Raw genomic sequence first — 14,880 nt, 5'->3', positions numbered from 1 at the left:
ATTGTCAATGTGACCTTTTGTAAGTAGTGCCTGGAGGATTCAGTGTGTAGAAACTCTAGAGACAGCGTGTGTATTAACTTGTGGATTTTTCTGTGAGTATTTGGTGGCAGTCTGACAAAGTTGCTTCGGAAGACGGCGTTAGCCGCGGAGCTCAGCTCAGAGCGAAATTAGATGAATGGGAGGGGATATGATGACGTGACTCCCCCACCCGCCTTAACTGTCAATCCCCCACAAACACAGTCTCTCGGAATTTGCATTAGCACACCCCTTCACCTACAATTTTAACTTAGTTACAAAGTGATCAAAACTCTCGTTTATATCCTGCGCCCTCTCATTAAACTTGTATCCCGCATTACCTGTGGGCATGTGAAACGCCAGCAGTAGCCTGTCTATGAACTTAATTTAAAGTTTAGGTTTACACCTTGCTTTCTTTTCGAGGTAGCATCACTCATGAATATGGTAGTATATGTCACTCGCTCGCTTCTTATTGTTTCGCTGCCTTCTCAATTATATAATGCATGTTTTCTTAAGCGCTTTTTGGAGGTCTTCCTGGTTTTCTACGCACTGCGTTGACAGTCAGTTCACGTGATTACGTGAGAGGCGTGATGATGTCACACGAAACTCCGCCCCCCCCACGTCATTCCAGCTCAACTCCATTACAGATAATGGAGAAAAATACCTTCCAGTTATGACCATTAGGCGTAGAATTTCGAAATGAAACCTGCCCAACTTTTGTAAGTAAGCTGTAAGGAATGAGCCTGCCAAATTTCAGCCTTCTACCTACACCGGAAGTTGGAGAATTAGTGATGAGTGAGTGAGTGAGTGAGTGAGTGAGTGAGGGCTTTGCCTTTTATTAGTATAGATAAGGCAAGCCATCTCACTAAATGAGAAGTTTAGTAAAAAAGGCTAAGAAGCAACTGCATTCAGCTGCTTTGTTGCTTATTCTATAAATATTTTTTATAAGTGTTTGTTATTTTCGTCCCAAAATGATTTGGTAAAGAGTACTTTTTCTTTTTTAACTACTAATTATTTAGCTTCAAAGACATGAGTGCATGTACTATTAACCATTTAGAAATGACTTGACTGTAATTAAACAAAATGCATCAACAGTAATGAAATGGGTAAGAAGGAATTACCCGACTCTCTCACTGTGAACGTAAGGTATGTAAGACAGTACCGTATTTGTGCGTGTCCACAAACACATTTTTCCCTGAAAATTAGCATTAGAAAATCAGGTGCGTGTCATACATGAGGAAATGTAATTCTGCAATGTTTACTTCTTCTGCTTGGGCTCGCTTGCTCGGGCACTCATGCTCTCTCTCACGCTTGCTTGCGCTCTCTCCCTCAGTTGTTGGCGCACTCACGCTCTCTCTCTCTCTCGGTTGCAAACGCACTCACGCTCTCTCTCTCTCGCTTGCTTGCTCGCACTCTCTCTTTCTCTCTCTCGCTTGCTCGCGCACTCGCTCTCTCTTGCTCGCTTGCTTGCACACTCGTGCTCTCTCTCTCTCACTTGCTTGCGCTCTTGCACTCTCTCTCTAAATGCTTCCTATACAATCACAACGCGCATCATACACAGGGCAAAACGATTTTCCCCGATTTTCTTTGTAAAAATTAGGGTGCGCGGTACACGAGTAAATACGGTAGTTTTCTCTTTAGTTTTTAATTTTCCCTACTTTAGCTTTTACCTAAAATGTATGGAGCCAAATGTCACAATCATTTTTTTGACCTGAATAACAAGTAATAAATGGGTAAAAAAGCCTTGGACAAGTGAAGCCTTCTATAAAAGAGGATCTAGAGAGAAGCTTTCCTAATTGAAAATGACTGGGAAGCATGGTAGTGTTGACACTACTGTATCACATCAACAAGGGCTTTGGTTCAAAATCTCAGAGCTATAACTAGTTAGGCCTCCAAGGGCAATTTTTTTTTTAAACCAGTAGTTCCTGATTTTCTGTTACATATGAAAGACATGTAGATTAGATTAATAGCCATCTCCAAATTGAACGAGAGAGAGTAATTGCAGGTGTATGCATATGGCTGCCATTTGCGATAAATTAGTACTGGGTTCAGAGATTGTTCCTGGCTTTTATCCATTGCCATAAAAGTGAGTTAAATGAGTTAAGAAAATGGTGGGAGAGAAATCAACCTATAATATATGTTAAAATACTTCATTTATAATCTATCCATACATACAAACCAATAATAGTAATCTCCCCAACCTTTACAGGCTTTATCTAATTACTATGCACATTAATAACTTCATAAGTGATATCTTTTAATTTTGAAATAACATATACAAAAAATAAAATCACATACAATTTTGTTAGCCCAAAAGATACATTTTCTGATTACTACTTTTCATTCTGAAAACAACAGTGAATTTCTTTTTGACATTCAAACAGCTTCTGAACAACTGATGCTCGCAGAACTTGTGGTATTGTTTACTGACCAAACAAAAAAAACCCATATCTTCTATTTGCAGATGATTTAAAGGATTATTGGGTAATTACTATTCAAAATAAAGAGTTTTCTTGCGCTGATCACATTTACCAGTTTATCCATTGCATTAATTATAAAAAGCCTCTCTCACATGCACATTTTGTAAAGCTTTTAAAAATAAAATCGATACACTTAATGTATTGGGCTATTTGCATCATGCAACACATTGGTTACTTGGGGAAATAAAACCTTTCAAAGTAACCAAAGGCAGCATTTAAATGGCCTTTTAAAATTTGGATGTTAAAATGGGAAATATGAGTTTACATACATTACACATTAAACTTATAAATATGTCTGTAGTGAATATCTTTTATATATTTACTTTGAAATCCATTAGTTTGCAAAAGGCTTTATGTTAATACTTTAACCAAATCATATATTATCTTTTTTGGATCATAAAACAAACCAATATGCTCTTAAACAACAATTGCCTATCAACTTACTTCTCATAAAGAGTATCACCATGTGTAAACATTTCTAAGCAGCTTATGGTCATGTTATAAAACCATAAATTTTACTAAGATGTTTCACCATAGACATTACCTAAGAGCATTTAACTAACTGAGGAATATGCAGAAAAAGTGGATGTTGTTGACACTGCAGCCACTTTAAACCAAAGAAAAACAGTCAAAAATCTTAAGTTACTTATAAAAGTCAATCAGATCTGCTTTTGTGCTGAAAATGCTTAGTCCTCGTTTCATGAATGTGCTTAATGAAATATAATTCAATATGAGTAAAACCTTAATGAAGTCTGATAAAAGAAAAAGTACATTAGATATACAGTATTTATAAATCTGATATAAATAAATATTTATTTTGTTTGATGGAAGCCTTCATGAGCACTATGCATTTATTTTTGTGATATATATTTTGAAATTATTGTTTTTTAGCACAATCTTTAAAATTAAGAGAAATAAATCTAAATACAAACTAACCACTAAGGAGTGGCTTCTGTCTGGCCACTCTACCATACAGGCCTGATTGGTGGATTGCTGCAGAGATGGTTGTCCTTCTGAAAGGTTCTCCTCTCTCCACAGAAGACCTCTGGAGCTCAGACAGAGTGACCATCGGGTTCTTGGTCACCTCCCTGACTAAGGCCCTTCTCCTCCGATCGCTCAGTTTAGATGGCCGGCCAGCTCTAGGAAGAGTCCTGGTGGTTTTGAACTTCTTTCACTTATGGATGATAGAGGCCACTGTGCTCATTGGGACCTTCAAAGCAGCAGAAATTTTCCTGTAACCTTCCCCAGATTTGTACCTCGAGACAATCCTGTCTCGGAGGTCTACATACAATTCCTTTGGCTTCATACTTGGCTTGTGTTCTGACATGAACTGTCAACTGGGGTACCTTATATAGGCAGGTGTGTGCCTTTCCAAATCATGTCCAATCAACTGAATTTACCATAGGTGGACTCCAATTAAGCTGCAGAAACATCTCAAGGATGATCAGGGGAAACAGGATGCACCTGAGCTCAATTTTGAGCTTAATGGCAAAGGCTGTGAATACTTATGTACATGTGCTTTCTCAATTTTTTTATTTTTAATAAATTAGCAAAAATCTCAAGTAAACTTTTTTCACGTTGTCATCATGGGGTGTGGTGCGTAGAATTCTGAGGAAAAAAATTAATGTAATCCATTTTGAAATAAGGCTTTAACATAACAAAATGTGGAAAAAGTGATGCGCTGTGAATACTTTCCGGATGCACTGTAAACTTTAAAAATGTTGGACATATTCAATAAGGCCTAAACAGAACTGAAGAACATATACATATTGCTGCAGGGTTAAAACTAAAAAATATGCGTTTTCACCTTCAGATATTTAGGAATGTACTGCAATATTCTGAAGTGTTTGGCATACAAAGAAACAGCAAAAATTTATGATGTAACATATTTAATAATATAGTACTAAGATTTTGATGTATGATTTATTATACAGTATTCTTTTAAAATTTAAATTATACAACAATTAGACGGATATTAAAAGTATACTTTTTTCTCTATAAAAAATGTACAAATATGATTATTGTCATGCTCTCAATCGCTGTCCATACTCTCAAAACAAACAAGAAACATTCAAATAGCTTCTGTTTACAAAAATGAAGAACAACAGGTTTGGGAGGATTTAGGAAGCAAACACTTTACATAAAAGGAAAAAAATAAAGATTGGCATGCTTCATGACTGAATTGTCTCAAGTTGTGCATTTCCCCACTGGGAGGGTCAGAGCACCATACTCCTTTACAAATATAATAGTTATAACAAATATATACATGTACTCCATAAGTTGTAAAGCAGAAAAAAAAATATCGCACTTACTGGATACCACATTATTCCACAAAACACTTTATGTTTGTTAATCAACGCGCTTAGGATTTGGGACGTTTTTTATACTCTAGTCTGTATGTGCACAGAGATTAACAAATCTGAAGTGCACAAAGAGATAAGAAATGTTTTCAAAGAATGAAAATACCATAACTAAAAATGAGAAACTGTACAGATTTAAAATAAATTATCGTAAAATCAGAGACATGCCCCAGTAAGACTACCAGAAAACTAGGGAGTTTAGCACAGCTAGGGAAATCCTTGAGAAAGCTCCCTATGGGAATTTAAAAAAAAAAAAAAAAAGATATGTCAAGAGGAAGAATATTGTAAGGAAGAAGTGTACTGGGTATTTAAATACAGATTACATTGATGGGAATCAGTCTTTTATTGGGAAAAACAGTAGGAAGTATCTATATATATAATTCACTAAGGCAAGACAACCATGGAAAGCACGCCGGAAGGGGCGTGGATTCACTGAGCAGCCAGATACAATTGGACAAGTAAGACACCTATGGCGCACGCAGGAAGGAGCCACTCCCACCAACTCCTGGCATCTCCAAGCCACATTGACTGTTCATAGAGGCATGTTCCTCGCGGAGGTGAATCGCCATATGCAGCGTGTAAAACGGTTTGCGAGGGGTATCTCATGGGATCCTTAAAACGATCCTTTACAACTGAGGTTAAAACATAATGAAGTAAGCAATCTTTAAAAACCGAGTTTTCGGTTACGACTCACGACCGCGTGCACCATAGCAAACTATTTTACGCGCTATATACAGCAATTCGCATCCACGACAAACGTGCGTCTTCTTTGATGCTCCTGCAGGAACACGAAAAGTCCACGTGAGTCACAGGTGCATCTGGACAGTGCAAAGACGACAACGACTCAAGTGACGAGTTGGAGGTGGGCACATGAGTGATGGCGGTCCGCCAATTTTCAGTCACGGACGATTGTGTGTTGGTTCGTTCCGTGCATGGTCACAATGTTGCTTTTCTTGCTGATTTATTACATTACTGATTTGTCAAATGTTAATTTTCTCCCTGTGCTTAAAAATCATTAAAAAACTGGCCTGATTATGTGGATTGGCTAGTATTATAATAATTACCTTTTGTATTTTAGTTTTTTTTATTTTTGATCTTCTGGCTTTAAATTGCTTAGCTCTTTATTTATGGTTTTTGACTCTTGGCTCACAGGGTCCCTTTTGTGAATTTTCTCCCTTGACTCTTGTACATTATATAAACAGTTTCAATTCTCTTTTTTGATTTTTCTTTTCTTTTGACAGTTCTGATAATAGACATCTTTTATCATAAAGGACATTTGCTTTTGCCATTGGGTCCATTAGTTGTTACAGTTCCCCTCTACTTCTCAATTCTCAGCCTGGTTTATTTTGGCTTGTGCAGCCTGCTTCTCATTTGAACAATGCTGATTTTGTTTCTAAGCCTTATATAAGATTTGAGGCCTAGTTTTTCAATTAAAGCCAAAGAGATTTGTAGAGCCATACAATCATAACACAAACATCTTCATCTTATACTGAAAACTTTAAGCGAAACACTGACAATGGACATTCTGATTAATGATATATTTGTGTATTTATCTAAAAGAAGATGCGCTACAAATATGTATAAACAAATAAATATATGAAGAGAATATTATAATGTAAATAATGTATATTTTGTCAAAAATTAACTATTACATTCCTCTTCATGAATGATACACCCTACTTTTTAAATACTCTGTTTTTCACTTTCCTTATTATCTCCATTGAAAAAAAGGACTTTTTTAGTGATTTCCTATTACACTTAATAATGGAACAAGACACAAACACTCAAAAATTAAAACTCTTTAAATAGACAGGAATGAAAAGAAAAAGAAAAATATTTCACATTACTTTTGGGCTCATCCATCGTTACCGATTCAATGAAGTTCTGAGGTGTCATGTAAAGTTGTCCTTCATACTCAACAGAAGAAAACATCCTGAATCTTTGTTCATTAGCTGAAATGTACACATCTGTATCTTCCAAATCAAGGCTCCTAAACTAAAAGGACACCAAAGAGAAAAATTTTAGATGAGTTTCTACACATACTGCACCTGGAAAAGAAAGATGCAGTAGTCTAATATGTGAAACATAGTAAGAATAAACACAGTGATTTCAGAAGACCAAACACTTGTTGATGCCTCACAATACCACAGCAATAACACATTTTCAAATCCTCACATGGCTTTTGATGAAAAAAAATTTTAAAAAACATTTCAGCACCTTGCCATCATTTTATTCTTCAATGTGTATTATTACTAATAACTAATGCACATAGTTTAAAATAGTGAAACATACATTAAAGTGGAAAGCAGTGTCTTTTACTCTAGAGGAGTAATGCAAAACAACAGGTGTAGAATATGAAGAAGCAAGATGGAGACTAATGAAGGAACTAAACAAAGTCCACCACACAAGGTGACGAGCAAAGATAGAAATGATAATGGACATAACTATGTTCACCCACAGGGCTATGAAGAGCATAAATGTGCAACACAATCTTTGGTTTAATGAAAGATTGTGATATAAAGGATGTGATGTCCCAACTTATTGTTGACCATACTTTAGTAATAAAAACAAAAATTCATCATTACATGACAGCCACTGTAAGATTTGAAGATCTAATAATGCAACAAATTCATCGAAGACTGTTGGTAACAGTTGGTGAAACAACAACTTGATATTATACATTTCAAACATTTTCAGGGAGGAAAGATTTTAACTTTTCCATTCGTTCTCTGAATTTGCTTTATTCAATAAATGGACATGTAATAGCAGCAGGGCAGCAGAAATCATGTTTGGGTCACATGCTAATGATGGAAAAGAACATTTCTATTTTAAATTTTATAAGAAACATAAGTGCTCTATAACAATTTCAAAAACAGTAGGCTAATCCAAATTTTGCTCTAGTGGTTTAGTGGCTAACACATTTGCATTTAAACCTGAAGGTTGCAGTTTAACGCACTGCAACTTTCTGTATAGCACTAAGCAAATGAACAAACATGACTGTGCTCCATTTGCAAATAACATATTAGAAAAATTGTACTATACAGATGATTTGCATATGTAATGCAAATTCAGTTGGATCTCATTATGAAAAGAAATGATACAAAAAAAATCTTAAAATAAAATCTAATTTTATCTTAATATTAATATTAACATCTGATGAAGAGACTTTGTCCAGTCTGCAGTAGTCCACAGCCGGTATTTCAATGCCCTATCTTGTCCTTTAAGGAATTGCTTTCTTACTGCAACTTGCAATGTCAAACCTGCAGCACAAAATCTCCTCTTCAAATTAGAAACTGATACTTGCTTTTTTGGACCACTGTTAAGCTGTGCTTGAAGATGTTGTGCTGTGAGGGGCCTTTCACACATTGGATTGTGTAGGACACTGTAGTCACTGACATTTTATTATTATTTTTTTACGATAATAATGCTCTCTCTCATTTAATTTGTTAATTTCCATTTTCTTGCCATTATCACTGGAATATTGTCGAAGTAGTTCTTCAGAGGGTATAGTAACACAGTCTGTTCTAACTCTGCTTTAAACAGACAGAGGCTTTTAAAGTAATCAACAGAAGCTGTTGTACAAATTGTTTGTACAACTTGTAAGGCTTAATTTACTTTATTTGCTGCAGAGCAATTGTAGGTTGTAACCTATAAGAAGGCCCGTTTGCAATATTCTGAAATTTTACTTTTTTCAGTTTTTAAAAACCTAAACTTTAAAATTTAAAGTGTGACAGTTTAATGCTTACCTTTTTCACCATAAATTTGAAGAAAAACTGGAAAAACTGAGGAGCTGTAAAATGTTTTAACGGGTAGTGTATATATTTTTTTATTTTTAAATTAAGCCTCTTGTATGTAGACATCTTTCTTCTTTTATACATTTCTCATTTTTCCAAACTATAAAAAACTTTCCAGTTTATACCTACCAGGACAGCATCTTTAGGTCAACAGCTATGACTAAACTTTTGCATTGGCCGCATACAACATATTGTTTCTGATCCTTTGTGCATGGTTTGTAAATATGACGCATAATGATAAGCCTTAGGGTCTGGTGAAATTTCAGAGTGTCACTTGGTTGAACAATTGAAGGCCCTGAGCAGCATCACATGTTTATTAATTTTCCATCACTTACCTGACTGGAATCTACGTATGTCCCTTTCCCCAGCTACATCATTATCTTATACTGTGGGACCCCAAGGTGTTCCCGGGCTCCATAGCTGGGTCTTCCCTGGGGTCTCCTACTCGTAAAACCTTCGTAGGGAGGCATCCGTATAAGATGTGCAAGAAACCTCAATTAGCTCCTCATGATGTGAATCAGTGGCTCTGCTCTGTGCCTCTCCTGGATGTCTGTGGTTTTCATTCTCTCTCTAAGGGAGAGCTCAGCCACCCTGTGGAGAAAGCTCATTTCAGCCACTTGTACCAGTGAACTTGTCTATTGGGTCAGTACTCAAAGCTCATGACCATAGGTGAGGGTAGGGGCATACTGTAGATCAAATGGTACAAGGAGAGCTTGCCTTCTGGCTGAGCTCCTTCTTCATCACTATGGATCAGTATAGAGACCACATAACTGCGCTTACCACCTGATCCATCTGTCAATCTCTCAATCCCTAATCCCCACACTCATGAAAAAGAGGTGATGATACTTAAACCTATCCATTTGAGGTAGTAAGTCTCATTCCACTCTGAGAGGACAATCCACTTTTGTCCTACTGAGGACCATAGCCTAAGATTTAGAGGTGCTTTTCCTCATCCCTGCTGTTTCACACTCGGCCACAAACATCCCAATGCTTGCTGGAGTTCACTGCCAAGTGAAGCTAACAAGACATCATTGCAAAAAACAGTTGCGCAATTCTAAAGCCACCAAACCAGACACTCTCATATTCCTTGATATACCTTGGTATCCTGTCCACGAAAATCACAAACAGGAAAGGAGACAAAACACATTCCTGGTGGAGTCCCATACCCACCGAGAATGGTGCTGATGTTTTATCCGAGTATTTAGAGACAGCTCTCACTGCAATTATACAGGGACTGAATAGGTCATATTAGGGGTTCTGGAGCTCCTTACTTTCCTAGAACCCATCACAGAATCCCTCGAGGAACATCGTTATATGCCTTCTCCAAGTCCATAATACACACACATACTGAAAGGGAGAACACCCTATGCACCCTCCAATATCCTTAGGAATCCACATTGCCCCTTCTGGATCTGAAGTTCCACGACTGGATGGAGTCTCCTTTCCAGTACCCAGGCATAAGCTTCCAAGGAGGCTGAGGAGCATAATCTCCTGATATTTTGAATACCCCCTCTGGTCTGGCACACCTGAGGTACTGCTCCTGATGACCATAGAACACTGAAATGATGTATCAGACATGACAGCCCAACAATTTCCAGAGGTTTCAGCATTTTTAAGCAGATCTCATCCACTCCCTGGGCCGTGGGTACTGTGGAATTTTTTAGATCAGTGTAATGGGCATTAGCCCTCCATCAGCTTCTGACTCTGCCTCCTCCACAGAGGGCCTGTCTATTGTGTTTGGTATTTTTATTCAAAATTCATGTTATTCATAATAACTTATATATTAGAAATTAACATTTCTGAGTTTTAAAACAAACGGCTATCATTACTACAGTCTTCAATTTCTTAAACTAAAAAAATACTTGCATACAGTCCAAAAAAACAGTGGAATTAGCTTCAATTTACACTATATGCTAAATGGTTGCATAAAAAGATTAAAACACCAAAATATCTTGCCTTTGGTAATAAAAGCCAAGGATTCCAAAGTAATGATCCATGACCTCATAACACATGTTACCTTTCAGAACTAGCCACTATGTTAAAATACTGCATATACATTGTCCCCTACTATAAAATAATACCATTCAATATTTACAAAAATAATTCCACTGCAAACTGAGTTTTGCAGCATTAAAACAAATAAATATACTGCTAGGGAAGTGGATAGAACTTCCCCAAAGGAAACAAGAAAGAAAGTTACCCAAAAAGGCAAATGCAGTTACATTCAATTTTTCAGACTCTTCTGATTTTTCTAGCAAGTATTCTTAGAAGAAAACCTGGAGTAGCGGTCATTAAGATAGCATGTAAAGTTGAACACATTAGTGTTTCTGTTCAATTAGAAGCTAATGCAACTCCAGAGTGCTGTAAAATACTCCAGGATTGCAAATATAACAGCCTTTTCTCAGCAGCATCAAGAACAAGGGGAAACAAGTCCTGATCAGGCTGCCAGTCTATTTGTAATATAACCTTACACATACTCCCACAGTTCCTCTCATGGTGTCAGTTTAAAGTTGCAAAATTAACCTTACACAAGTAAATATCCTTAGGATGTGGGAGAAAAATTAACACACTTGGAAAGAAACCCACACAGGGAGAATAAGCAAAAATTACAAACAAGAATTACCAACAACATGAAATTTGTAACAAATTCTAGTAAAAATAAAACTTCTTATTTTTAAACACTGAATTGATTACTGTAGTGAGGTCATTTCATTATTTTGAGAACATCCTTGATGTAAAGAGATAAATGTTCATCCTCTGTTCAAATACCAATATATTAAAAAAAGAAATATGAGAGCAGCAAAGTATGTACACTAGATACTACAGAAACATTACAAACAAATGTTGCTTTTAGATTAACATTTAAGCTAAAGTTAAACTTTATCTGAAGGCATGAGGCCATGAAAAGTTTTTATAGATAGGACAACGCTGACATTAAACATAAATAACAAAGCCTGTTTTCCTTCTAGAAATACTTTAATGTAAAATAAATACAATGTTCACCTATAATTGAAAACCTATTACATGGACACAGTGAGGCACAATAATCTCCTAGACCTGCACATGTAATCTCAGATCAAATACAACCATCAACTTAGTTTTCTAACCTCAGCAGCCATTTCCCTTGAGGACAAAGGCACGTATCCCATGATTAAAAGGTATTATCTGAATGATAACACCAACAAGCTACTGTCTTAGGTTTGTGGAATCAGATTCACTTTATACCCTCTCCTTGATTTATTTTTGTTACAGGAATATAACCAATATGGGACGCAGTCATTTCGCAACCAGTTTCTTCAGTTATTTTCACTCAAAGCAAAATAAGCACAGATGTAGTTGGTAGCAATTTCATGAATTTTCAAAAATTTTAAATTAGTTAGCAAGTCTCTATACTGTTGGAACTATACTTAATACTGCTACTTTATATTTTTTTATCTGAATTATTAAAAACTTGACAAATGCATTGTAGGCATTATTCGGTAACATGCAATAAACTTTTACAATAATCAATAAATCTTTTTTTTTCCTCCAAGGTTTGTCTGTAGGAATGGTCAAAGTGTCACAATTATCCTTCCTATTAGGACAAGTAGACAGGGTTCATTGCAAGCAGAGTGTATCAAATTTCACCAGCTTTGTAGCTCCTCAATTTCACTCAGCAGGTTAAGATTAAGCTTTCCCATGGAGAGGAGATTAAACTACAGATAAAGGATTCACACACTAAGAAAAAAATCAGATTTCTACTAGAAGATAAAAAGCAAAGCTTTAAAAGGGTAAACTGAGACAATTATATCAATGATTCAAACTTTGTAAAACACATTAGCTTTCATCACAAAGGAACTTCACTGGCAAATGAAAAAGTACAAATAGGTATGGGGCAGGTATGGGAAACCAAAAAATCAATTAACCCCTCAATGTGGAGTCATTAAGACACAGAAAATCTAAAAATGTTAAAAAGAATGTAGTAGTATTCTTTTAAAGAAACAAAATAAACTGAACAAATAGCAGAAGATAAAAAACTTATGTAGCAATATGTTAAAATAATTTATTGTTAATTTCCAACATAACATATAAATGTTAGTCCTTGAAGCATTATGTTAAACATTTTTATTTTAAGGTATGAAAAGTCTACACAGGATAAAAAAATAAATTGATATTTGCATTCAATTTTAAACGAGTCCATTGCTGGGTTGAGACTTGGCAGTATCTGCCGCAAGGCAGAAAACAGCCCTGAATAGCATATCAGTCTACCACAAGGTCCACTCACTCTCTCACACACACACACACACACACACACAACTGCATGCTGAGATGCCAATCACCCTAACCAACAAAAATTATAAGCACTGAAACACTGTCCCACTATGAAATAAACCATGTAATATATACTTCTTAAATCACCTTAGTTCAATCAGGTACATGGGGGCCAGTTAACTGGAAAATGCATGTCTTTGACATATGGGAGGAAAACTTGAATATCCTAATGAAAACCTGCACAAACATAGGGAAAATGTTCAAAGTCCACAGTGCCTGCATCCAGGCACAGGATTCAATTCCTCAAAACTCAATCTGTAAAGCAGTAATGCTAATGTACCATTGCCCACCAAGGTAAGTGTAACATGAAATTTATTCCAAAAATAAAAAAGAAAAAGAAATTAAAAATCAGTGCATTTAACACATTTTGCTGCCCTATGTTTGTTATTAAAGACTGATACCTTTAATTATATTTTAGAGTCATAGTTACTATTAAGAGTCACTAGGGGGCTTTGCCCCTTGCTCGCTTCGCTCACCAATGCCTTTCTCCCCCGCACCCCAAGGTGATGCGTTCGCTCCTCCGACAACCCCTCTTAAACTGTGATACAATGGGAAACAAATAACAGTTGTTTTTTTTACCTCCTCTTTGCTCAATCAGCTGCTGGCTAGCTGCTGCTCCCGTGTCACGTGATCTGCATTTCGTGAGGCGCTTCGAAAATTTTTAAGTCACACCCTTGCCGCTCTTCTCCAACAAGACATCCTCAAACACTATTCGATTTCTTTTCACTGTTCTGTTATTTCACTGAGTAATATTTTCCATTTGTTTGCGCTAATGACAGCTTTACTCTTATTTTCTTGAGACTTTCGAATTTTCCTACATCCATTATCTCTAACCTCTACATGTGTATCACAGGACTTGCTTCCAAAGGTTGTAAGTATGACGTGACTTGCCCATCTTGTGGGACGTGAAAGTGTCTCTCTGTCTCTGTCTCCCAAAGATCTCTCTTCAAAAGATCACGTCTCATCGCAGTCTCATCATTTTTTTTATAATAGAGAGACATATTCTAATATGTAACTAATTCCAACAGTAACTAACTTCATCCATAAGCACTAAGGAATTAAGGAATGTTTTTTTTGAAAGATAACAGATGGCAGTAATAGTGTGTATTTCAAAGCAAAAAGAAAACTTAATATTAATGTTTTATCAGTTCACAAACCATTATTACTGACAGATGATTAATATTTCTGAATAAGAAATAAAACTGTAACCTAAATTCCATGTATACTGTACAAGTGATGCTTTATGAAATCTTAAAGACTATATTCTGAAACTGTATCTGAGCGAACAATCAAAATGTACAATATTAAACTTATTGTCTAAGCAATACTGAAGACTACCACATTTTCATTTTGTCTTACAACTGCAGAAAAACAGATGTAAGAATAAAAGTGCAGGAAAACATTCTGTAAACATTTTCTATTAAGAAAAGTTCAAGGCCCACTGCACTGAGCATCAGTTGCAAATTCAACTTCTTTTTAAAAACGTCTATCATATCTAAATCAGCTTTATATTAAAGGCAAGTTTGTTTCATTAAACAAACCTTATTTTTTAAAAGTACATATTTTATTTCAACATTGTCACACAATAAAATAAATATTTTATTCACTATAGAAATACATATGTAATGTGTCTTGGCCTATCTTTCCAAGGAATACTATGTAATAGTAACTATAATAGAATGTAAAGTACATTGAATCTGTCCAGAGAGAAGGATACTATAAATGTATAAAGTAATTTAATATGCAAATACAAAGAAGCAAACTATTTTAACTCAAAAACAGGAGGGACTATTCTGTGAAGTTATTCCACTGGAATTGAAAATTTTAAATAGAATCATTAGTGACCACAATCAGTGTTAAATTTACTTTGTAAATATAAAGCATTCATGTCATATTTAAGTCTAATGCAACAAAGAGTTT

The 14,880-nt window shown here is 35.8% G+C and overlaps 1 protein-coding gene across 7 annotated transcripts in view; it reads right to left on the bottom strand.

Moving 5' to 3' along the window:
* The window catches only part of micu3a (mitochondrial calcium uptake family, member 3a), a 188,389-nt gene that overhangs the window by 120,173 nt on the left and 53,336 nt on the right, over positions 1 to 14,880 (bottom strand). For all 7 annotated transcript variants that reach the window (XM_039750913.1, XM_039750916.1, XM_039750917.1 and 4 more), the window contains exon 2: positions 6,703 to 6,850. In XM_039750913.1, coding sequence (XP_039606847.1) covers positions 6,703 to 6,850 — 148 coding nt within the window. The remainder of the gene's footprint in view (positions 1 to 6,702; positions 6,851 to 14,880) is intronic.

Source organism: Polypterus senegalus, chromosome 4 (assembly GCF_016835505.1).
Source record: "Polypterus senegalus isolate Bchr_013 chromosome 4, ASM1683550v1, whole genome shotgun sequence".
In the NCBI taxonomy this organism is placed as follows: domain Eukaryota; kingdom Metazoa; phylum Chordata; class Cladistia; order Polypteriformes; family Polypteridae; genus Polypterus; species Polypterus senegalus.
This window is presented reverse-complemented; position numbering and strand designations above follow the sequence as displayed.